This window comes from Urocampus carinirostris, chromosome 19, assembly GCF_059441175.1.
Source record: "Urocampus carinirostris isolate Australia breed hairy pipefish chromosome 19, RoL_Ucar_1.0, whole genome shotgun sequence".
NCBI lineage: Eukaryota > Metazoa > Chordata > Actinopteri > Syngnathiformes > Syngnathidae > Urocampus > Urocampus carinirostris.
This window is the reverse complement of record NC_142367.1, coordinates 25,480,829-25,506,326: the sequence shown is the minus strand read 5'-3', so window position 1 is coordinate 25,506,326 and position 25,498 is coordinate 25,480,829. Positions and strand designations below refer to the sequence as shown.

General features: G+C 41.0%; 1 protein-coding gene and 1 pseudogene across 2 annotated transcripts in view; both read left to right on the top strand.

Moving 5' to 3' along the window:
• The first annotated feature begins 226 nt into the window (after positions 1–226).
• The window catches only part of fra10ac1 (FRA10A associated CGG repeat 1), a 37,814-nt gene continuing 12,542 nt past the window's right edge, over positions 227–25,498 (top strand). For both annotated transcript variants that reach the window (XM_088323507.1, XM_088323506.1), the window contains exons 1-8: positions 227–322; positions 953–1,035; positions 1,122–1,214; positions 2,398–2,443; positions 2,941–3,017; positions 6,453–6,536; positions 6,626–6,710; positions 10,330–10,375. In XM_088323507.1, the coding sequence (XP_088179633.1) occupies positions 305–322; positions 953–1,035; positions 1,122–1,214; positions 2,398–2,443; positions 2,941–3,017; positions 6,453–6,536; positions 6,626–6,710; positions 10,330–10,375 (532 nt within the window). In that variant the 5' untranslated portion in view covers positions 227–304. The remainder of the gene's footprint in view (positions 323–952; positions 1,036–1,121; positions 1,215–2,397; positions 2,444–2,940; positions 3,018–6,452; positions 6,537–6,625; positions 6,711–10,329; positions 10,376–25,498) is intronic.
• LOC148347841 (U2 spliceosomal RNA) lies at positions 3,912–4,001 on the top strand (annotated as a pseudogene).

Genomic DNA, 25,498 nt, shown 5'->3' with positions numbered 1-25,498 from the left:
AAAAAACCGAAATAAATTGATTATCAAGCTCTTCGTAATAAGGTCGCTGTTTGAGGTAGAAAACGTTTTTGTTATTTATCTAAAAAAAAAACAACAAAAATAAAAGAAACACACAATTAGTTGTTATTCATGGCTACATAATTAAAAACAAAAAAATATATATAAAATTTACAACGCTGTGGTAAATTTTAAACCTTGATTTCGGGGGGGATATGACGTCATCAACATGCGCCGTCACTCCGACGTCATATTCCGCGACCTAGCGTTGTAAACATTCTAGTTTTTCCACGCGAAACCGGAAAGCATGGATAATCTCGTCAAAGTATGTATTTTTTCACTATATTAGGGTGTTTTAACGATTATTTGGCTTACTATATGAAGACCTGATTTCAGAAACGCGAGAAGATTGTCGCCACGTTGCTTAAATGTTTGCTAACTCGTCGGTCCTGCACAGAAAGCGACCTACAAGCTTTATTTTTGATTCATTTTCAAAACAACAAACTATAGTGATTACACTAATTGCAGACTGCTTTTACTACACGATCACCGAGTGTTTTTTTTTATAATCGAATCATGCAACGCATCAGGGTTGGGTAGGGTTACTTTAACTGGATTACTTTCAATTACTTTTGGATTACTCCAATACCAAATATGCTAATAAAAGACAAAATAAACTCAATATGAATAAAATGATGACTCACAACAGCTTGCCAACATCCTTTTTGCCGTTCCGTGTGTTCCGTTACTCCCCAAGCCTGCACAAAATTGAGTCATTTTATTCATATTGAGTTTCTTTTGACTTTTATTACCATATTTGGTATTGGAGTAATCCAAAAGTAATTGAAAGTAATCCAGTCAAAGTAACCCTACCCAACCCTGCAACGCATGCCCTGCACAGAGGAATGAACGACTCTGAATATAACAATGTTGTTTTTGTGTGTGTATTAAAAAGGTGCACGGCAGTGGTGCAAATTATGATTCAGATTTCAGCGACGATGAGAAACAAGGAGAGAACTCGGAGAGCAAACTAAAGAGGTACAATATAATATGATTCAAAGATGTATTCAATTGATCCCTCAAAGTCAATAAAAGCGATTTCATTGTGTGCTTTTCCACGCCAGGAAACACGAAGAGGAAATTCTACAAAAGCCTTTCCAGAAAGATCGGAACTCACGCGTGGCTCACTGCACATTTCATTCAAATGAAGTAGACCGGTACGTCCAATGTTCCATGTAATTTTCCACAGGTCTGAGCGTTCACACAAAGTCTATAAGCAACGCTTGAAACAACAGTGAGCAACGGCAATCCCAAGTGTGGCAACTAAATCATTATCAAACATGTCCGAAACTTCACATCAAGTTACATGTTGTTGAGTTTCAGGCAATGCAAAAAAAATTTCACTTTTGAATGAATTGACTCATGTATTATTGCAAAGGTTGTATGGCCTACAAACGTCATTTGTTTTTACAACAATTATTTCACAAGTTTTCCATTTCTTTTTTTTCCTGGTATCTTTTGTGGCATACTAACATTTTTGGGGGCTTATTTAGTCGGTTGCACGATACACAACTGTATTTAATCACATTTTTAGTGGAAGTACAATGTTGGCAACAAGATTGACTTGGTATAATTGGAAATTATTTGAATGCAACACAAACTTTTTATTCTTTTTCCCTGTTTTTTTTTTTAATTCCTTTAAAAAATCTCACTGTGTTTATTTTTCCTAGCTGTTACAGTTTTCTTTTTGTTCTGTATTTTCTTTTTTCCTTTGATTCTTTCTTTTCTTTTTTTCTGTCTTTTTTCTAAAATTGTCCTTTTTTTCTCTTCCTTTTGTTTCTTTTTTTCTCAGCTTTTCACTACTTTTTCATTTTGGTATTTTTTTTCTCATTTGTTCTATCCCCCCCTTCCTTTAAGTCATTTTGTGCACAATTTTACATAATATTTGGTCGTGTAGGGATTAAAGAAGCAAAAACAACCTGAAGAGCTGTTTGGGACCCGAAAGAGCCGGTTCTTTTTAGTGAGCCGAGCCGAAGAAGCCGGTTCTGGAAAAACTCTACTGACTTTACTCAACTTCGTTCTCCTCAACCCGTGTATTTTTACCTTCATGCACTGTAACTTTGACTTAATTTGCTTCTTAATAAGCAATTTCGAGCCCTGATTTTTGTGAGCTTAGCTAGATTTTCTTGTGCGCATAAAAGCTCTGGGTAGTGCGCAATTGCGCACACACGCAGCTTAGAGGGAACATTGCGCTGGATAGATTTTCTTGTGCGCTGAGAATATGCGGGCAGCTTAGAGGGAACATTGGTTACGCCCCAATCGATCCCTTTTACTTGTACTGTCAAATAAATGAAAGATCAACGTTTTAAATCATGCAATTAATTTCTTTGTTTTTTGCAGAGAGGAAGCCAGGAACAGAAGAGCCCACTTGATATCACTAACAGCTGTATCCTTTGTGTGGAACTGCAAACTTGTAAACAGGGATGTGATTTTTCCGACTATATTCGGAATTCCGACTTTTTCTCTTTCACTTTTTCATTTGCGGAGCAAACAAATTAAAAATCCGACTGTCTCGCTCTTACCTTTATTGCTCTGGCGCACCCTGGCGGCCGTTAGAAAAATTGCATAAATTGGCCGCATCGTTGCACAAGCTGCAGGGTCTGAATTGCATTTGAACTGACCCTGCAGTATTTACAAAAAAATCAGGTATGTGGGCAAATTATTTTGTTATTTAAATCTTCTAAAGATGTTACTTAAATGATTATGTTAAGCATGGTTTTGGACAAGTAAATTGCTTAAAACCCAGGAGATTCGGGGGGGCTCCGCCCTGGACACCCCGGCCCCCAAACCCCCGGCTAGGTTTCAGACTTTTTCTCATCACATCCCTGTTGTAAAGTCCCGCAAAATAAAGGTTAACCGGTGTCCTTAAACAGCTGTCTCCAGTTTGAGAGACACAAGAAGTTTGTGGGCGACTACATCCTTTACTATGGAGGAAATATGGCTGACTTCAAACGCTCTAGGTATGCATTTTCTTTGTTAAAACGAGTCTCTTTTTGAGTTATCTTGTGTAAGGGTGCACACACTATTTAAGTAGGCTACTTAAAAACCGGCAGCTCGGAATGATCAACCCATCAGGAATACTGTGAAACATCTACCGTAAAATGCGGACTATAAGCCTGTTGGGAATTCAATATTCAAATGTATCGTTTACCAAATTGTTTGAATTCGTTGTCTGACTCCATTTATCAAACACAACTACATTCACCCACCAATGCGCGCTCGTTTCTTGATGGAAAAGATGAACAAGAAAAGCCGACATTTTCACACGGGGCAGATTTAACTAAGTGAACTCCATCAAATATGGCCGAATTAGTGTAGCTCGAGTCTCTTTCATGCCTCTTCTGAAGCCTTCTAGCTTTTTCCTCTCGGCCCACGTCTCCCCGCAAGATGGCGTCTCGACTCCTCCCATGGGCCTGCCAAGGAAGCCCCCCCCTGGGCGTCGCGATGTCTGGAAAACTCAAAACAACACAGAGCGTTTCTACGTCATCGGGGCCTTGTTCTCGAAACATCGCCTGCCGTCCTCCGTCAGAGTCCTGTTATCAAAATTCCCTGGCCAAAACATTCCGCTTTCGGATCAGCGTGACCTGTCATTGAACTTCAGCCTACTCGGTGAAAATCTTCATTGCACTCAATAAATGTTACTTGTATTCAATCGTATAAAATCCTTTATAGTCAAATGTATAAAATCCTTCAAGCCGCACCTGACTATAAGCCGCATGTGCCCACATTAAAACGTGAGTTATTTACAAAGAAGGACGGTACACAGAAAGAGTTTTATTTACCGTATATGCGGTATGTCGGCATGTGACGGTCAGGATTCAATGTCACTCTGGGAGAGTATTTTAGCCATGATCATTGATTTTTGCAATCCGGAGATGGAATAAGAGCTTGCTCTGTCCACTCCACGCATCGGCCCGGTATTGCAGTACCTCCGGGAACGGTGCATTCGCAATGATCGCAGCAAGGCTTTAGGGCTGGGACCTTAGCTTGGCATTTTGGCTGAGAGTAAGTGTCCCGGCTCCTAGGCTTTGTAGCGTATTATGAACTGACCGATAACGGATAATGAAAAACGAAGATAGAACAATAACCCTTAAAAATCCCTCCCCCCCTATAGTGTAATACTGACAATATCTGTCAATGCAGGCCTCAATACATTAAACGTGTTTACCAGAGCCATAGGATTTCGTAAAGAAAATAATCGTATCGCGATTTTTTCCGACCAGTATCGCAATTTCAATCCGATTTTGGATTTTAAAAGAAACGTGCATTTCCTAGTTCGGTTCTATGTGAGTACTTAACCCTCCTGTTGTCCTCAGGTCCAAAACGACCCTCCATTGTGTTGTCAAAAACCTCGAAAAATCCTCTTAAATGATCTTTTATTAAACAACAGTAGAAAAAAAGAACTGTTTTCATATATATTTTCATGTAAGTTGTAAAAAAGAGTACCTAAATCAGGGGTGTCAAACATGCGGCCCGGGGGCCAGATCGGGCCCGTTAAGGGATTGAATCCGGCCCGTGAGACAACGCTCAGAGAAGCGAAAGAGAAAAACGAGCTGCAGGTCTAAATATGTCCACTTGATGTTGCCAAAACCAGGTGCGTCTCACAAAGACGGTGTACTTGAATCTATTTCTTTCTCTCTCTCTCTCTCTCTCTCGCTCTCTCTTTTCCTCCCTTTTTCTCTCACTCTGTGTCTCTCTCTCTTTCACTTTCTGTGTCTCTTTTTCTTTGTTTCTCTTTGTCTCTTTCTCTCTCTGTGTCTTTTTACCTTCTTTTGCTCTCTATTCCATTTTTCCTTTTGCTCTCTCCTGCTTTCCCCTTCTCTCCTTCTCCCATTCTCTTTCTCTCCCTCTCTTTTCTCTCCTTCCCTCTTTCTCTCTTTCTATTTATCTTTGGATATCATTCTTTCTCTCTCTTTCTTTCCCCCTCTCTCACTATTTGTCTTTATATCTTTTTTGTTTCTCACATTCTCTCTCCCTCTCCTCTCTCTTTCTCCCTTTCACTTTGTCTTATTTCTTTCTCTCTTTTTCTTTCTCCCTTTTTGTTTCTCTCTAATATTCTAATCCGGCCCCCGAAAGAATGTTTGTTCTATCGTGTGGCCCCCGTGGTAAAATGAGTTTGACACCCCTGACCTAAATGGTCCTTTAAACGAAGACAACACAAGGATTAATCAGTGTGTAATAGGGCTGCACAACTTTTTCCTTCCTTTCACAATAATTCTAAAATGTGTTTATGTATTTATTTGCTTATTTTTTTAGGTTTCATATTTGTGATTTATTTTTTATTATACTTTTATTATTTTATATTTTATTTAAATACGGTACAATTTGTTATTGCACCATCTGTTGCAGCCTGGTCATCCTGGAAGGGGGATGACCTCATGTGTGGTCCCTTCTCAAGTACTCTTCATATTTTTGAGTTTTTCCTTGCCCTCATGTAGGTCTTAGATCAGGGGATGGTGTCATATCAGTCTGTGGATTGCAATAATCTGTGGTCTGTGCACCACTTTGATACTGTCCCTTTTCAAGGTTTCTTCATTTTCCTCATATTGAGGTTTTTGAGTTTTTCCTTGCCCTCGTGTAGGTTTTAGATCAGGGGATGGTGTCATAATAGTCTGTACTTTGCAATAATCTGTGGTCTTTGTAGCCTTTTGAGACTGTCCCTTCTTAAAGTTTTTCCATTCGCATCATTTTGATGTTTTTGAGTCTTTCCTTGCCCTCATGTAGGTTTTAGATCAGGGGATGGTGTCTCAGTAGTCTGTGGTCTGTGCAGCCCTTTGAGACTGTCCCTTCTCAACGTTTTTTCATTTTCCTCATGTTGGGGTTTTTGAGTTTTCCCTTGCCCTCATGTCGGTTTTAGATCAGGGGATGGTGTCACAATAGTCTGTAGTTCGCAATAGTCTGTGCAGCCCTTTGAGACTCCTTGTGATTAAGTGCCAAAAGAATTAACAGGACTTGACTTGAGGTTTTTGAGTTTTTCCTTGCCCTCGTGTAGGTCTTAGATCAGGGGATGGTGTTATAATAGTCTGTGGTTTGCAATAATCTGTGGTCTGTGCATCCTTTTGAGACTCTCCCTTCTCAAGGATTCTTCATTTTCCTAATTGAGGTTATTAAGTTTTTCCTTGCCCTCATGTAGATCTTAGATCAGGGGATGGTCTAATAATAGTCTGTGGTTAGCAATAATCTGTGGTCTGTGCATCCATAAACATGACTTGTAAAAAGTGTCAAGTCAGTCTCGTTTCCAAAGCCAGTGGCAAAGGAATAATAACAGTGTCACATTTGACCGCTAGATGGCAGCATGTCCCAACAGACAAAAACCACTGAATTCTCGTGATCTACCCTTACCACTCCTGCGATCCACTAGTAGATCTCCAGACGTTTCGATTTCTTCCCTTCAGCGCAAAGGACAAAACCGACTCGGACGTTCTACGAGAGAACCATCGCTTTCTATGGCGGGACGAGGACGAAGAGGACATGACGTGGTAAAGCCCCGCCCACTCCTTTTTCTCACATTTTTTGTGTCTTTTATTCTTCTCTTGAAGTATTTATTCCTGGTATTTTTATGTCCAAGGGAGAAAGACTTGGCCAAGAAGTATTATGACAAGCTTTATAAGGAATACTGCATAGCTGATCTCAGTCGATACAAGGAAAACAAGGTGGGCTCTCAACCCGGGATCATTTTATAATTTGAGATTCAAGAAAGGGAAAATGTTTTCTATCAAGAAACTTCAGTTCAGATATTATGCTATTGTGCTGCTACGTACCTGAAATTATTTACTATCCCGGATTTATTAAAAAAAGGCCCACTTCATTAAGTTTAGTGATTTTTTTTTTTTTGTATACCACTAGGGGGAGCCTGTACACCAGGGGTGTCAAACTTATTTTAACTCAGGGGCCACACGATAGAACAAACATTCTGTCGGGGGCCGGACTAGTAGATTAAAGAGAAAAAAAAAGAGAGATAAAGAAATAAGAGAAAGAGGGAGGGAAAAGGAGAGGGCGGGACAAAGAAAGAAAAAGAGAGAGAGGGAGAAAGAGGGAGAAACAAAAGATAAAAAGTCGTGAGAGAGGGGGAAAATAAAGGGAGAGGAAGAAAGAAATCCAAAGAGAAATAGAAAGACAGAGTGGGAGAAAAGGGGTAGAAAGAAATAGAAAGACAGAGTGGGAGAAAAGGGGTAGAGAAAGAAAGGAAGGAAGGAAGGAAGGAAGGAGAGAGAGAGAGAAATAAATACAAGTACAGTGTCTTTGTTCGAGGCACCTTGCAGCTTGTTTTTCTCTTGCGCTTCTCTGAGTGTTGTCTCGCAGGCCGGATACAATCCCTTAGCGGGCCTGATTTGGCCAGCGGGCCGCCAGTTTGACACCTGTGCTGTACACCATCCAGCAGCACTAGCCATCAATATGATGGATTTCTTCTAAGGCACTCTCACCGGAGCCGGAATATTTAATTATAGAGAAAAGAGAGAGTTAAGAAAGACAGAAGGGGGGGGTGGCAGAGAGAAAGAGAGCGAGAGAGAAAATTAAAAGAAAGAAAGAAAAAAAGTTAGGCAGAGAGAAATAGAAATTGAGAGAGAGAGGTAGAAAGAGAAGGAGATAGAGAGCAGGAGAAAGAGAAAGAAATAAAGAGAAACGGATGGAAAAAAGAGTGACATAGAAAGACACAGGGAGAGAAAAAAAGAGAAAATAGGAGAGAATAGAAATAGAAAATAAATCAAGAGAAAGTGAGGGAGCTAGAGAGCAGGAGAAAGAGAAAGAAATAAAAAGAAAAGGAGGATGGGAAAGTGACATAGAAAGACACAGGGAGAGAAAAAAAGGAAAAAGGAGAGAGAATAGAAATAGAAAATAAATCAAGAGAAATAGAGGGTGGGAGAGAAAAATAAAAAATGAAAAAGAGAACAAGAGAGAGAGATAGAATGAGAGTAAGATAAAGAGGGGAAAGAGAGACAGAAAGAAAAGGGGATAAAATAAATCAAGAGAAAGAAAGAGAGGGAGGGAGAGAAAAAAAATGAAAAAGAGAACGAGAGAGAGAGATAGATAGGGATAGGGGATAGGGAGCCAATCAGAATCCCAGGCAGTTGGCGCCAAAGGAGCGGGCATTGGTGATCGATCTATCTCTCTCTCCCTCTTTCTCTTTCTTTCCATCTCTTTTCTCTCCTCTCTTCCTCTCTTTCTATTTCTTTTTGGATTTCTTCCTTTTTTCTCTTTCCCCTTCTCTCACTATTTCTTTTATCTCTTTTGTCTCTCTCTCTCTTCCTCTCTCTCATCCTTTTTTCTCTCTTTCTATTTGTCTTTGGATTTCTTCCTTTCTCCTTCTTTCCCCTTCTCTCACCATTTACTTTTTTATCATTTGCTTTTCAGATTCTCTCCCTCTTTCTCTCCATCTCTTTTCTCTACTTTCTTTCTCTCTATTTCTTTTTGGATTTCTTCTTTTCCTCTTTCTTTCTCCTTCTCTCACTATTTATTTTATCTCTTTTGTCTCTCTCTGTCTTTTTTCTCTTTCTATTTGTCTTTGGATTTCTTCCTTTCTCTTTCTTTCCCCCTCTCTCACCATTTACTTTTTTATCATTTGCTTTTCAGATTCTCTCCCTCTTTCTCTTTCTCTCCATCTTTTTTCTCTCTTCTGTTCCTCTCTTTCTAATTCTTTTTGGATTTCTTCTTTTTCTCTTTTTCTTTCCCCTTCTCTCACTATTTCTTTTATCTCTTTTGTCTCTCTCTCTCTCTCTCTCTCTCTCTCTCTCTCTCTCACACTCTCATTATTTTTTCTCTCTTTCTATTTGTCTTTGGATTTCTTCCTTTCTCCTTCTTTCCCCCTCTCTCACCATTTACTTTTTTATCATTTGCTTTTCTGATTCTCTCCCTCTTTCTCTTTCTCTCCATCTCTTTTCTCTCCTCTCTTTCTCTCTATTTCTTTTTGGATTTCTTACTTTTCTCTCTTTCTCTCCTCTTCTCTCACTTTTTCTTTTCCCTCTCTCTCTCTCTCTCTCAATATTTTGTAGTATTTCGTGCTTGGATTCGGCCTGGAAAAAGGTGTACGGACCCTGGCTTTAGAATCCACTCACACTTTACCCATTCATACACACACTCACACACCAGTTGCGGAGACAGCCATGCCAGATGCCCACCCGAGTATCACATGGTACAAAAGCCATATTGCTGCTATATTTTGACCATTTCGGTGTAGATGTCCGGTAAGGAAAGCCCGACGGGCCACAGGTGGCCCGCGGGCCGTAGTCTGCCCAGCCCTGCTTTGTATGATGTCCCGTGCGTTGGCATCCTTCTTCGTACCCCCGTCGAGGACGGGAGGTTCGGCGAAGCGAAGAAGCGATTACATTTGGGGTCCGATTCATTTAACTGGACCTAAAGGTTTTATTTTCAGACTAGCCTTGGTCGGTGAAATGCCCTAGCGCACAGGTGTCAAACAGGCGGCCCGCGGGCCAGATCGGGCCCGCTAAGGGATTGAATCCGGCCCGCCAGACAACACTCAGAGAAGCGCAGGAGAAAAACAAGCTGCAGGTTGAAATATGTCAACTTGATGTTGCCAAAGAAAGGTGCCTCAAACAAAGACACTGTACTCTCTCTCTTTTTTCACATTCTCTCTCTCTCTGTCTCTCTACACCTCTCTCTCTCTCTCTCTCTCTCTTTTTCAAATTCTCTCTCTCTCTCTCTTTTTTTCACATTCTCTCTCTCTCCCCCCCCTCCCTCTCCCTCTTTTTTCACATTCTCTCTCTCTCTCTCTCTCCCCCCTCCCTCTCCCTCTTTTCCACCCCTTTTCTCCCACTCTGTATTTGTCTCTTTCACTCTCTGTGTCTCTCTTTTTCTCTTCCTTTGTTACTCATTGTCTCATTCTCCCTCTGTGTCTTTTAACCTCTTTTGCTCTAACTTCCTTTTCTCTCTTCTTCCTCTCTTCCTACCCTTCCTGCTTTCCTTTCTCTTTTCTCTCCTTCTGTCTTTCTTTTTCTCTTTGGATTTCTTTCTTCCTCTCCCTTCCTTTCCCCCTCTCTCACGACTTCTCTTTTTATCTCTTTTGTTTCTCACACTCTCTCCCTCTCTCTTTCTCTTTTTTGTCCCGCCCTCTCTCCTTTTCCCTCCCTCTTTCTCTTATTTCTTGATCTCTCTTTTTCTTTCTCTTTAATCTACTCGTCCGGCCCCCGACAGAATGTTTGTTCTATCGTGTGGCCCCCGAGTTCAAATGAGTTTGACACCCCTGCCCTAGCGGTTATCCCTGTCGAAAAAAGCGTGAATAGAATTTTGAGGTTTCCTCTGTTTCTCTTTTTTTAGTTTGGATTCCGATGGCGCACGGAGAGCGAGGTGGTCTCGGGCAAAGGTAGGCCGGCGTTTGAGTTGATTCGTTAAGATTGATAAAAGTCTCTTTTTATATAAAAATATAAATAGGGCTGTCCAACTCACATTAGTCGAGATAAACTACAGAAGATTCTGGAACGGGAATGCGATATTTTCTGGATTTATAGGTGCTGTCAGGAAATGTGGACATGTTTTTACTCTCTGCTGCCATCTCCTGGCTTAAAGTCATGATTGCAGCCACAGTCAGATCATATATAACAAGGGTGTCAAACTCATTTTAACTCGGGGGCCACACAATAGAGCAAACTTTCTCTCGGGGGCCGGACGAGTAGATTAAAGAGAAAGAAAAAGAGAGATAAATAATTAAGAGAAAGAGGGAGGGAAAAGGGGAGAGGGCGGGACAAAGAAAGAAAAAGAGAGAGAGGGAGAGAGCGTGAGAAACAAAAGAGAAAAAGTCATGAGAGAGGGGGAAAAGAAAGGGAGAGGAAGAAAGGAAACTCAAAGAGAAATAGAAAGACACAAGGAGAGAAAAGAGAAAAGAATGTGCGAAGGGTAGAAAGAGAGAAAGGAAAAAGAGAAAAGGAAAAGAGGAAGTAAGAGCAAAAGAGTTTAAAAGACTCAGAGAAAGAGACAGAGCAACAAAGAGAAAAAGAGAGACACAGAGAGTGAAAAAGACAGACAGTGGGAGAAAAGGGGTGGAAAAGAGAGAGAGAGGGAGGGAGAGAGAAAGAGAGAGAGAAATAAATACAAGTACAGTGTCTTTGTTCGAGGCAGCTGGCTTTGGCAACATCGAGTTGACATATTTCAACCTGCAGCTTGTTTTTCTCTTGCGCTTCTCTGAGTGTTGCCTCGCGGGCCGGACTCAATCCCTTAGCGGGCCTGATCTGGCCCGCGGGCCGCCTGTTTGACATCAGTGATGTATAAGTACAGATGCTGCCCTACTTATAGGTTCCGTACGATCGTTCGTAAGTTGAATTTGTTCGTAAGTTGAATTTGTTCGTAAGTTGAATTTGTTCGTATACTTCAGTGCTTTCTTTTGTATGTTTAAGGTTTATAGAAGCAAGAAAAGTGATGGGTCCCGGGGTCTCGCATGCTCAAAAATCTAGGGGTCCCAACAGAGATCTATGGCTCCCCAAAATTTAGTCTTATCCAGGTTGAAATTGTAAATCGGCGACAAATATATGAATCTATATATTGATTCCGTTTTAATCATCACAGTTTATTGGTAATACAAATCAGTTTTCACTTCAGATTTTTCAGTTCATATATTCTTGGTGGTTTGCTGTCCCGCCACAGTTGTAATGCCTTCTCAAGGTCCAATCCATTATCATCCTCCCCATAGCGTCACCAGGAATATAATTGAGTCAAATTTGACAGAAACATCCTTTTCTCGCTAGTATTCTTTTGTTTATTTTCTTTCGTCGAGTCGTTCGCTTCAGCACGCGTGTTTTCCTTGCCTTTGCGGTCTTGTGAAGAATTTCTCCGCCGTTTTTTCGTGCCGGAATTATTGCCGTTGTAACCACTTTCTGTGTTATGTTTCGACTTATTACCGACACTGAAGAAATGACCAACTTTTTGTTGATTTGCACCTAATACCAACTGTTTTTTCGGAGGCATACTTCTCTTTCACTCGACAACCGCCACAACAACGACGTCATCTCGAAGCAACGAGATCTCGGTTGCCGAGATCGGCGCGAGACCAAAACAACAATGGCGGACCTGCCTGACGAAAAGTTTGGAGTGTGTAAATCTTTGTTAAAAAAAAAAAGTAATCGGGTAATAATGACAATTTGGTGTCAAAAATGTTGCGTCCCGGGGACAAATAAATAAATACAAATAAATACATTACAAAAATATACAGTTGCAAATACATATTATACATGGTTACACATATTTACAAAGAAAGACGGTACACCGAGAGAGTTTTCAAAGCTTTCATAATAATAATATAACTTTCATCCCAAACGGTTCCTGTGACAGGGCAGTTAATGGTAGCAACACGCTAGCAACACGCTCGCAACTCAGTAAACGGGTCTGGTAAAAAAAACATGCCGTACTTGTAAAAATCACGGTAAACCGTCCTCATCTTCCTCCTTAGAACTGAAGCCATCCAAAAAGTAGCGGCTTATAGTCCGGAATTTACGGTATTTGTTTAGGGTTTCATTTCCATTAAATACGATTAAACGAGATTCTTAGTCTACTAAATAGTTTTTCAAATCTTTTTTTTCAAGGTTATTTCGAAACCGCACCGTCTTTCTTCCCAACTTCCTTTAAAGTAGGTCGGGAATTTGCAACAGTAGGGAAACGAGGGTCTCCGGGTGGAAACAGTTGAGAGCCGCCGCTCTATTTCTGTTCTATTTTTCAAACTTTTTACATTGTGCCTCACCTGAAGGATTTTGAGCTCTCCTAGGACTTGCCTCTTTTTTTTTTCGATACTTTGATTTAAAGTAGGTCCCGACAAGGAGGGACGAGGACAATGTGAGTGGTCTTGATTCATCGAATTCATTAAATAATGATTAGAAATATTGAATACGTGTTTTCCATGAAAAACGGTTCCAAAGTGACCTTTTACTTGCAATATCACTAGTCACCACCGGATGGCAGACACGGATTTTTATAGCACACAAAAAAATCAGTAAGACTTTGACTGGATTTTGTTTTATTCATGTAATAAATAAATTTTTACACTTAGTTTATGTAGTTTTATACCCTTTCTGTCTGCCTCGGGGTTTGTACGGGAGCTTGAAATCCGTGAAAATGCTTTAATTATAATGTTGTGTTTTCAAGGTTTGGATAGTGCTTGAATTTTGTGTGTAGTACTTGTAAACGCTTGTAGATGTCGCCATGTTTCTCAACAAATCTGCTGAAAAATGACGCCTTGCCATTGCATTTTTTTTTCCCCTTGTGATTAACGGCAGGGGGTATTAGTTTGTATGGTGTTGTCCAATGAAGCGTCATCGCCCCCTTTGGGTCTTGCTCATTAGGACAGGCGTCTGCTACACTTAAACAGGGCACTATTAAATGTATATTTGTGCGAGGACTACGTATCAATTCTAGACATTTATTACTGGCAATGCAAAAAATTAAAGTAGCGTTTTCAACTTCCTGCACCAGAAAATGTGGGCTATATTTTATCATGGGTGGAGCTTGTAGATGCTTGAAACTGTTGCCACGTTTCTCATTCAGTCTGCTTATAATTGACGCCAACACTGCTCACTGGGGTTTTAGTTTTGCCATTGCATTTCTTGTTCCCTTGTGATTAACGGCAGCTGGCATTAGTTTGTATGGTATTGTCCAATATCGCCCCCTTTGGGTCTTGCTCATGAGGACAGTTGTAAACAGGGCAGTATGAAATGTGTATTTGTGCCAGGACAACGTATCAATTATGGACATTTATGACAGGGGATGCAAAAAATTAAAGTAGCGTTTGCAATTTCCTGCAACAGAAAATGTGGGCTATATTTTATCATGGGTGGAGCTTGTACATGCTTGAAACTGTTGCCACGTTTCTCATTCAGTCTGCTTATAATTGACGCCGACACTGCTCTCTGGCGTTTTAGTTTTGCCATTGATTTTTTTCTTCCTTCGTCATTGACGGCAGTTGGTATTAGTTTGTATGGTATTGTCCAATGAAGCGTCATCGCCCCCTTTGGGTCTTGCTCATGACAGGGCAGCATGAAATGGGTATGAGTGCAAGGATTATGTATCAATTATGGACATTTATGCAAAAAACAAGGTAGTGTTTCCCAGTAGTAAATTTTAATGGGAAGAAATTCCTGCAACTGAAAATTTAAGTTACAAATTACCGTCATTTTTACCCAAAACCTATACGGGGAGAGAATTTTCTCAAAAACAAATATATGTGCAATTTACTCCAGATTAAACATAGCATATGTGTAGCTCGGCAAAATACATGATTCTCACAGGATTATTTTCTTCAAATAATACTTAAAAATTTGGAATATTTGCTTTTAAAAGTTCTTAAAAAGTGCTTGAATTTGGCCATGATCAATGTTCCCTGTAATTTTCCAGGGGCCTGAGCGTTCGCACAAAGTCGGTGAGCAACGCTTGAAACAACAGTGAGCAACGGCAATCCCAAGTGTGGCAACTAAGTCATGATCAAACATGTCCAAAACTTGACATTTTGCTGAGTTTCCGGCAATGCAAAATTATTTTTCTCTTTTGAATGAATTGACTCATGTGCGATTGCCTACAAACGTCATTTGTTTTTACAATTCTTTCACAAGATATCCATTTCTTTTTATTTCCTGATATATTTTGTCGCATAATACTAACATTTTGGGGGGCTTATTGAGTCGGTTGCACGATACACAACTGTATTTAATCACATTTTTTAGTGGAAGTACAATGTTGGCAACAAGATTCACTTGATATAATTGGAAATTATTTGAATGCTACACAAAATTTTTCTTCCATTTTCCGTGTTTTTTTTTTTCTATTTTTTTTTTTAATTCCTTTAAAAAAAATCTTACTTTTTTCTCTTTGTTTTATATTTACTTTTTTCCTATGTCTCTTTCTTTTCTTTTCTTTCTGGCTTTTTTCTAAATTTTTCCTTTTTTTTCTCTTCCTTTTGTTTTTTTTTTTCTCCGTTTTTCACTATTCTATTTTTTTTCCTTTTTGTTCTATTCCCCCCTTCTTTTAAGTCATTTTGTGCATAGTTTTACATAATATTTGGTCACGTTGGGATTAGAGAAGCAAAAACAACCTGAAGAGCCGTTTAGGACCCGAAAGAGCCGGTTCCTTTTACTGAGCCGAGCCGAAGAAGCCGGTTCTCGACAAACGCTACTAACTTTACTCAACTTCGTTCTACTTCGACTCGACTTCAAAATACCGCATTTAGGACACAACGTCAGGGGAACCCGTGTATTTTTCCCTTCATGCACTGTAACTTTGACTTAAGTCGCTTCTTAATAAGTAATTTTGAGCCCTCATTTTTGTGCGCCGGCTAGATTTTCTTGTGCGCACGCGCGCAGCTTAGAGGGGACACCTAACACCTAAATGTCATTTGGATTCGATTCAAATCAAAACAATGGCTGCTCCATGGGTTTCAAATGAAGTTTTCAATCTTGGCCGCTAGATGGCAGCAGAGACAAGGAAAAGAGCAGCAGCCTGCAGCTCTTTATACAATCCCCCCCTCGAGCCTTGAGACGGGTCACTGTACTTTGGCCTCCTTCTTGACAAAAAATGGCCCGAGCATGCTTTTCAGATCTCTGACCTTTTCTTGTAAAGGCTTTTCATATAATAGCCCTTTTCCTCTCGCACCCTTAACCTTTAACAAGCGCGTCTCTCCGGTTTATCTGCCGGCTTCTGTGTTTGGTTTTCCCCACAAAACGATCCGCCGGCGTCTAGATTATCATTTGTGAGGGATCTGAAAAAAGAGAAGGAAGGGAAAACACCCCCCTCGTCTAGGTTTTTTTGCTTATTTCGCATCTTCCTCTGCAAACAACACCATTTAAGAAAGAAAACAGACAAAATCACAATAAAATGAGACGCGGTATCTATCTCTCAAACACAATTGGAACGCTGCCGGTTGACCGAACAGGAAGAAATCCAGCAGGGCGTTGTCGCCATCAGGGTTGGGTAGGGTTACTTTAACTGGATTACTTTCAATTACTTTTGGATTACTCCAATACCAAATATGCTAATAAAAGACAAAAGAAACGAAATATGAATCAAATGACTCCATTTTGTGCAGGCTTGGGGAGTAACGGAACACATGGAACGGCAAAAATGATGTTTGGATTTATTTTCATTTTGTTTCTGTGGCATTTGATGTTCGTTTTGCCGGAGATCAAAGAGATCAAAGCCAGGAGAGAAAGCTTAGCACGTGTTGTGAGTCATCATTTGATTCCTTGTTAGTTTCTTTTGTCTTTTATTAGCATATTTGATATTGGAGTCATCCAAAAGTCATTGAAAGTAATCCAGTTAAAGTAACCCTACCCAACCCTGGTCGCTATCTACTTTGTATTGGTTCCAGGGATGCAGATGACATAGGAAAAGGCATCTCGTCATCCCACTATTTCTACTCACGGTTACCATGTTGTATAAAGAGGGTATGAACTCCCCTGATCAACACAAAACAACTATAGAAAATTGAGCCACTCCAGTGGGTTTACCATTTGGATTTGATTCAATAGAACAAAATAGAACAACCCTGGCATTACGAGCATTCTTCATTGCAAGGAGAATACAAACAAATGCAGAATCTGACTTCTTAAAGTTACTTTGTGAGTACGTCTTCATCACACATCTATTTATCTGGATATTTATGTATTTATGAACTTTTTAATTTAATTATATATATTATATATATATATTTATTTATTTTTTTTATTTTATTTTATGGAACCATTTAATTGAACTTTTAATCAATATAACTTATTTTAAATCATTGATTTAGGACACATTTCACTTTTTAATCCATCTAGGTATTTATCCATTTGAATACATGAATAATATGAGTATACGTACGAAAAATATGCAAAAGGTAAATGTTTTACTGGATAAAGATCCATTATCGCCACAAAGTACTATTTTCATCAAAAAAACACGAAAAGCCATAAGCGAACTGTCGACCTCGTTGTTAATATAATTAATTAATATTAAAGTCCGATTTATCATCAGATACACCGAGGAGTTGTTACCCTCGTCGTGCTTTGTTTGTGTTTATTTCTATATTTTAGGACGATACAGACGATAGTGTGATAATGAAATAAAACCTAATGCCTTTTCCTATATCATCAACAAACTACTATTATGACACCATCCCCTGATCTAAAACCGACATGGGGGCAAGGAAAAACTCAAAAACCTCAAGTCAAGTCATCATTATTTGTGACGCCCTTAATCACAAAGAGTCTCAAAGGGCTGCACAGACCACCGATCATAGGCAAACTATCATTACAGATATGATGACACCATCCCCTGATCTAGAACCTACATGGGGGCAAGGAAAAACTCAAAAACCTCTAGTTAAGTCATCATTTTTTGTGACGCCCTTCTACAAGGAGTCTCAAAGGGCTGCACAGACCACAGACTATTGCAAATTATTACAACACCATCCCCTGATCTAGAACCTACATGAGGGCAAGGAAAAACTCAAAAACCTCTAGTTAAGTCATCATTTTTTGTGACGCCCTTCATTACAAGGAGTCTCAAAGGGCTGCACAGACTATTGCAAGTTATTACAACACCATCCCCTGATCTAGAACCTACATGAGGGCAAGGAAAAACTCAAAAACCTCAAGTCAAGTCATGTTTATTTGTGATGCCCTTAATCACAAAGAGTCTCAAAGATCTGCACATACCAAGGACAATTGCAAAACCACAGACTAATTATTACACCATCCCCTGATCTAAAACCTACATGAGGGCAAGGAAAAACTCAAAAACCTCAAGTCAAATCATGTTTATTTGGGATGCCCTTAATTACAATGAGTCTCAAAGGGCTGCACAGACCACAGATTATTACAGACCACAGACTATTATGACACCATCCCCTGATCTAAAACCAACATGAAGGAAAGGAAAAACTCAAAAACCTCAAGTTAAATCATGTTTATTTGGGATGCCTTTAATTACAATGAGTCTCAAAGGGCTGCACAGACCACAGATTATTACAGACCACAGACTTATGACACCATCCCCTGATCTAAGACCGACATGATGGAAAGGAAAAACTCAAAAACTTCAAGTCAAATCATGTTTATTTGGGATGCCCTTAATTACAATGAGTCTCAAAGGGCTGCACAGACCACAGACTATTGCAAACCACAGACTTATGACACCATCCCCTGATCTAAGACCGACATGATGGAAAGGAAAAACTCAAAAACCTCAAGTCAAATCATGTTTATTTGGGATGCCTTTAATTACAATGAGTCTCAAAGGGCTGCACAGACTATTGCAAACCACAGACTATTATGACACCATCCCCTGATCTAAGACCTACACGAGGGCAAGGAAAAATTAAAAACCTCAGCATGAGGAAAATGAAGAAACCTTGAGAAGGGACAGTCTCAAAGGGCTGCACAGACCACAGACTATTATGACACCATTCCCTGATCTAAAACCTACATGAGGGCAAGGAAAATCTCAAAAACCTCAACATGAGGAAAAAAGGGAACCTTGAGAAGGGTCCTCAGTTATTTAACACACCAATTTCATGTTGTGATACTTATTATTTACATCAGGCTCTTTGAGGGCGGCCATTTTGCTGAATTTGACACCCCTGAATGACACAATAGATTTATATAATATATTACTGATACCATTATCACTTATGTTAGAATTGTGCCGTGGGAATAAAGTAGTGGGCCGCCGATTTATCCCACTTAACCAATATATCGTCCCAGATTAGGTCGGCGTAATCCCGGTCAGTCGCATTTCGAAGATGCAAATTTGGACAAGAAACGAGATTAGAGGACGTGTCTTCCGAGCGCGCCGATTCCCACTTTCATGAAGGCATCGCGGCGGAATCGATACTCATCCAATTATGTTAAAAGTGGCGGAGGTGGCCTTGGGTTGGGGGTGAACGCGCAATAGGACGATTCATCGATCGGTCGCCGATTTGACGAAAAAGTTACTTCTGATGATATATCGATCGCTCGCCGATTTGAAAGGGAAGGTTATTTTTCCGATGACGTCTCACTCGGCTTAACCGGAAGGCTGACCTTTTTCCTCCCCAAGCTAAGAGTCATTATGAGATCAAGAGGAGTCACGGCATTCTCTGCCTACTGAATTTTTTTGTACCAGCAGGAGGCGCTACACATCACACACCGTCCTTTTAACCTCCTAGAAGAGCTTCTCGCTTTTTCCTCTCGAGGTTAATAGATCAATAGAAAACTCGCTGCCGTTTTTCCCTAATCGACATCCGAGGGCAGAAAAACCCCCAAAACAAACACAAAATACCCAGCGACGACGACACGTCGATGTTAGACACGAGGCGAATTACGCAGGACGTGTTTTGACAGAAAGGGACTTTTGATCCTCGGCGTGGAACGGCCGCGAAGGCTCGTTGTTTCGCAATCCTTCGGGAAGTGGAACCAAACGAGATCAACATTTTTAGCATATTTACGGCAAAAAAACCTTAAATGTCGATGTTGCAAAAAACATGACCCCCCTGTTCTCTCAGCTCATCCAGAGGCTTCCAGACGATCTTCTAGACCAGGGGTGTCCAACTCATTTTAACTCGGGGGGGCCACACAATAGAACAAACATTCTCTCTGGGGCAAGACTAGTAGATGAGAGAGAGAGAGAGAGAGAGAGAGAGAGAGAGAGAGAGAGAGAGAGAGAGAGAGAGAGAGAGAGAGTGAGAGAGAGAGAGAGAGAGAGAGAGAGAGAGAGAGAGAGAGAGAGAGAGAGAGAGAGAGAGAGAGAGAGAGAGAGAGGAGAGAGAGAGAGAGAGAGAGAGAGAGAGAGAAAATCCAAAAAGAAATAGAAAGATAGAACGAGAGGAGAGAAAAGAGATGGAGAGAAAGAGGGAGAGAATATGTGAAACAATTGAGATAAAAAGAGAAATAGTGAGAGAGGGGGAAAGAAAGAGAGAAAGGATGAAATCCAAAGAGAAATAGAGAAAAAAGAGGAGAGTAAGAGAGAAGGGGAAAGCAAGAGAAAGAGAGTGAGAATCTGAAAAGCAAATGATAAAAAAATAAATGGTGAGAGAGGGGGGAAGAAAGAGAAAGGAAGAAATCCAAAGACAAATACAAAGAGAGAAAGGAGAATGAGAGAAAGAGAGAAGGGGAAGGCAAGAGAAAGAGAGAGATAATCAGACAAATGATAATAAGAGAAATATTGAGAGAGGGGGAAAGAGAGAGAAAGGAAGAAATCCAAAGAGAAATAAATAGAAAGAGAGGAAAGAGAAGGGGAAAGCAAGAGAAAGAGAGAGAGAATGTGAGAAACAAATGAGATAAAAGGAGAAATAGAGCAGGGGAAAGAAAGGGAGATAAGGGAAAAAATCCAAAGAGAAATAGAAAGGGAGAAAAGAGAAGGAGAGAAAGAGAAAAGGTGAGAGAAAGAGAATGTGAGAAACAAATGAGATAAAAAGACAAATAATAGGAGGGGGAAATAAATGAGAGAAAAGAAGAAATCCACAGAGAAATAGAAAGAGAGAAAGGAGAGAAAAGAAAAGGAAACAAAGAGAGAAGGGGAAAGCAAGAAGGAGAAAGAGAGAATGTGAGGAACAAATGAGATAAAGAGAAATATTGAGAGAGGGGAAAAAGAGAAAGGAAGAAATCCAAAGAGAAGGAGAGAAAGAGAGAAAAAGAGAAAAGAGAAGGGGAAAGGAAGAGAGAAAAGAAAAAGGGAAGAGAGAGGAAAATAAGGTAAAAAAGACACACAGAAAGAGAAGAAGATGAACAAAGAAAGAAAAAAGGGAGAAAGAGATTGAAAGAGAGAGAGCCAGAGAGTGAGAGAAAAAAAAGGAGGAAGCGAGAGAGAGAGAGTGAGAGAGAAAAAAAGAAACACAAGTACAGCGTCTTTGTTCGAGGCACCCGGCCTCTGCAACATCAGCCAAACCTATTTCGACCTGCAGCTCATTTTTCTCTCGCGCTCCTCTCAGCGTTCATTCGCGGGCCGGATTCAATCCCTTAGCGCCGATCCAACGTCGACCTAAACGACCAAGTCCGCAACGGTTACACAGAAAAACTTCCCTTTTTAAATGTAGGAGGAAATGGAAAATCCGTGGTTCACAGAGTGATAATCCACAGATCCATCGATAGTTGACCTGAACGAGGAGAAAACTAATCAGAGAAGCAACCAAGAGACCCTGCAGGGGTATACTGCTTAGTTAGGAAAAATTTGTGCATAGGACTGTTAGACACACAGAGGCCCTTTGAAAATAGGTCCGCGGCCCACTTTCGAGCGATGACCACCAGTTGAGAACCACTGTTCTAGTAAGAGAATCTCTTTGATTTTAGCTCCTCGGGACGAAGTTCCGTCCCGGTCGACGGCGATCTTCGTCCCTTATTTGTTGACAAGGTTTGCGTCGGGCGCCCTTCGCTCTTTCCCGTCTGCCGAGTCAACAAACGTTACGAAATGTTGCGCTTCCTACGCGTCGGCAAAGCAAACAAAAACAGACAGACGGGGAAATGGAAGGTTCAGGGTTCGTACGGGTGCTTGAAATCCTTAAAAAGGCTTCTCTGCAGTGTGACTCGATAGACCGCGCATTGAATGGAGACAAGTGAAAGCGACTCTGCTTAAAAATGACGCCGACGCCCATATTCTGGTAGCTTTGCTTTTCCATTGCATTTTTTTCTTTCAGTGTCTTTAACAGGAGCTCGCATTAGTTTGTTTGGCTTTAGAGTATCATGGCGCCCAAAAGGACAGGTGCATGCTACACCTAAAAAGGGCTCGATGAAATGTGTATTAATGCAAGGATTACATATCAATTATGGGAAATTATTATGAAGTATGTCAAAAAATATGGTAATGTTTACTATTGGGAGATTGTAATGGGAAGAACTTCCTGCAACTGAAAATTCAAGATACATCCACACAACCTAGCTTGAGTGGATGCTTGAGATCGATAGCCGTGTATGGCAAGGCAGTCAACATGGATCTTTGATGTCTCAAGCCGTCAATGGCAACCTAGCTAAAATGGATCTTTGACGTCTATAGCCGTCCATAGCAACCTAGCTTGAGATGATGCTTGACGTCTATAGCTGTATGGCAAGGCAGTCAAAATCTTTTATGTCTATAGCTTTCAATGGCAGCCAGGCTAAAATGTGTCTTTGACGTCTCTAGCCGTCAATGGCCGCCTAGCTAAAATGGATCTTTGATGCCCCAACCGCAATGGCAGCCTAGCTAAATTGGGTCTTTGACGTCTATAGCCGTCAGTGGCAGCCAGGCTAACATGTGTCTTTGACGTCTCTAGCCATCAATGGCCGCCTAGCTAAAATGGATCTTTGATGCCCCAACCGCAATGGCAGCCTAGCTAAAAAGGGTCTTTGACATCTATAGCCGTCCATAGCAACCTAGCTTGAGTGAATGCTTGATGTCTATAGCCGTGGATGGCAAGGCAGTCAATATGGATCTTTGACGTCTATACCCGTCAGTGGCAGCCAGGTTAACATGTGTCTTTGACGTCTCTGGTCGTCAATGGCCGCCTAGCTAAAATGGGTCTTTGACGTCTATACCGGTCCATAGCAATCTAGCTTGAGTGGATGCTTGATATCTATAGCCGTGGATGGCAAGGCAGTCAATATGGATCTTTGACGTCTGGAGCCATCAGTAGCAGCCAGGTTAACATGTGTCTTTGACGTCTCTGGTCGTCAATGGCAGCCTAGCTAAAATGGGTCTTTGACGTCTATAGCCGTCCATAGAAATCTAGCTTGAGTAAATGCTTGATGTCTATAGCCGTGTATGGCAATGCTGTCAACATGGATCTTTGACGTTCGTAGCTGTCAGTGGTAGCCAGGCTAAAATGTGTCTTTGACGTCTCTAGCCGTCAATGGCCGCCTAGCTTAAATGGATCTTTGACATCTCTAGGTGCCCATAGCAACCTAGCTTGAGTGGATGCTTGAGATCTATTTCCGTATATGGCAAGGCAGTCAAAATGTATCTTTGACGTCTATTGCAGTCACTGGCAGCCAGGCTAAAATATCTTTGACGTCTCTAGCCGTCAATGGCAACCTAGCTAAAATGGATCTTTGACGTCTTTATCTGTCCATTGCAACCTAGATTGAGTGGATGCTTGAGATCTAAAGCCGTGTCTGGCAAGGCGGTCAAAATGGATCTGTGACGTCTACAGCCGTCAGTGGCGGCCAGGCTAAAATGTGTCTTTGACGTCTCTAGCCGTCAATGGCCGTCTAGCTTAAATGGATCTTTGACGTCTCTAGGTGCCCATAGCAACCTAGCTTGAGGTGGATGCTTTACGTCTATAGCCGTGTATGGCAACTCAGTCAAAATGGATCTTTGACGTCTATAGCTGTCAGTGGCAGCCTAGCTAAAATGGGTCTTTGATGTCTATACCCGTCGATAGCAATCTAGCTTGAGTGGATGCTTGATGTCTATAGCCCTGTATGGCAATGCAGTCAAAATGGATCTTTGACGTCTTTAGCCGTCAGTGGCAGCCAGGCTAAAATGTGTCTTTGACGTTTCTACCTGTCAATGGCCACCTAGCTTAAATAGATCTTTGACATCTCTAGGTGCCCATAGCAACCTAGCTTGAGTGGATGCTTGACATCTATAGCTGTGTATGGCAACACAATCAAAATGGATCTTTGACGTCTATAGCCGTCAATGGCAGCCTGGTTAAAATGGGTCTTTGACGTCCATACCCGTCCATAGAAATCTAGCTTGAGTGGATGCCTGATGTCTATAGCCGTGTATGGCAATGCAGTCACCATGGATCTTTGACGTCTATACCCGTCAGTGGCGGCTAGGCTAACATGTGTCTTTGACGTCTCTAGTTGTCAATGACAACCTAGCTAAAATGGGTCTTTGATGCCCCAACCGTCAATGGCAGCTTTGCTAAAATGGGTTTCTAATGTCTCCAGCCTGTCAATGGCAGCCTAGCTAAATCAAATGCAACATCTGTAGTCGTCAATGGCGGCTTAGCCAACATGGGTCTTTGACATCTACAGCTGTCAATGGCACAGAAGGCGATAATGAATTTTTTTTTTCTCTTGCCGAATCGTCGTCTTCCCAGGTTGCCCGGCAACGGGCAAAAGAAGAGCACACCGAACGTAAAATGCTCATTAGCTTCTCGGCAGGCGGCTTTTATCCGATTCGTGGTTGACGGCCATGTTTTGTCGACACAGTGCCGTGAAAAAATAGTCTGCCCCTTCCTGATTTTTATTTTTATTTTTATTTTTTTTGCATATTTGTCACTCACAAAACTTTCAGGTTATCAAAACAAAATTTGGTTCCATTTTTATGCCAGATGTAATTGGCTGCACACCTTCCAAAAAGTTCCATTTTGGACTCGTTTTGAGGATAATCAAGATGCTAAATGGTAAATGATAAATGGCCTGCATTTTTGTTGCACTTTTCAAGTCAATGAAGACTTCCCAAAGCGCTTTACAATGTGCTTCACACTTACCAATTCACACACACACTCACACACCAAAAGGGAGTCAGCCTCCAAACGTTTTGAGGATAATCAAGATGCTAAATGGTAAATGGACTGCATTTCTATAGCGCTTTTCAAGTCAATGAAGACCTCCCAAAGCGCTTTACAATGTGTTTCACACTTACCCAGTCACACACACACACACACACACTAATAGGGAGTCAGCCTCCCAACGTTTTGAGGATAATCAAGATGCTAAATGATAAATGGAATGCATTTATATAGCACTTTTCAAGTCAATGAAGACCTCCCAAAGCTCTTTACAATGTGCTTCACACTTACCCATTTACACACACACTTACACACCACAGGGAGTCAGCCTCCAAGCGTTTTGAGGATAATCAAAATGCTAAATGGTAAATGGACTGCATTTCTATAGCGCTTTTCAAGTCAATGACCCCCAAAGGGCTTTACAATGTGCTTCACACTTACCCATTCATACACACACACACACCGATAGGGAGTCAGCCTCCAAACGTTTTGAGGATAATCAAGATGCTAAATGCTGAATGGTCTGCATTTCTATAGCGCTTTTCAAGTCAATGACCCCCCAAAGCGCTTTACAATGTGCTTCACACTTACCCATTCATACACACACTCACACACCGATAGGGAGTCAGCCTCCAAACGTTTTGAGGATAATCAAGATGCTAAATGGTATATGGTAAATGGTCAGCATTTCTATAGCACTTTTCAAGTCAATGGAGACCTCCCAAAGCGCTTTACAATGTGCTTCACTCTTACCCATTCACACACACACACACACACACACACACACACGCACACACTAATAGGGAGTCAGCCTCCAAACGTTTTGAGGATAATCAAGATGCTAAATGGAAAATGGACTGCATTTATATAGCACTACGGACCTCCAAAGCGCTTCACACTTACTCATTCACTCAAAATGATTATAAGGGGCGTTAGTGATTCAGTTTCTTTTCCTAGGAGGCTTCAAAATTTAATTCGGATGAGCCGGGAATCGAACCTGCGTCCTTTTTGGTCTTAAGGCCACCCCTTTTTCTCGCATGTCATTTTCTTTAATCATTTCAT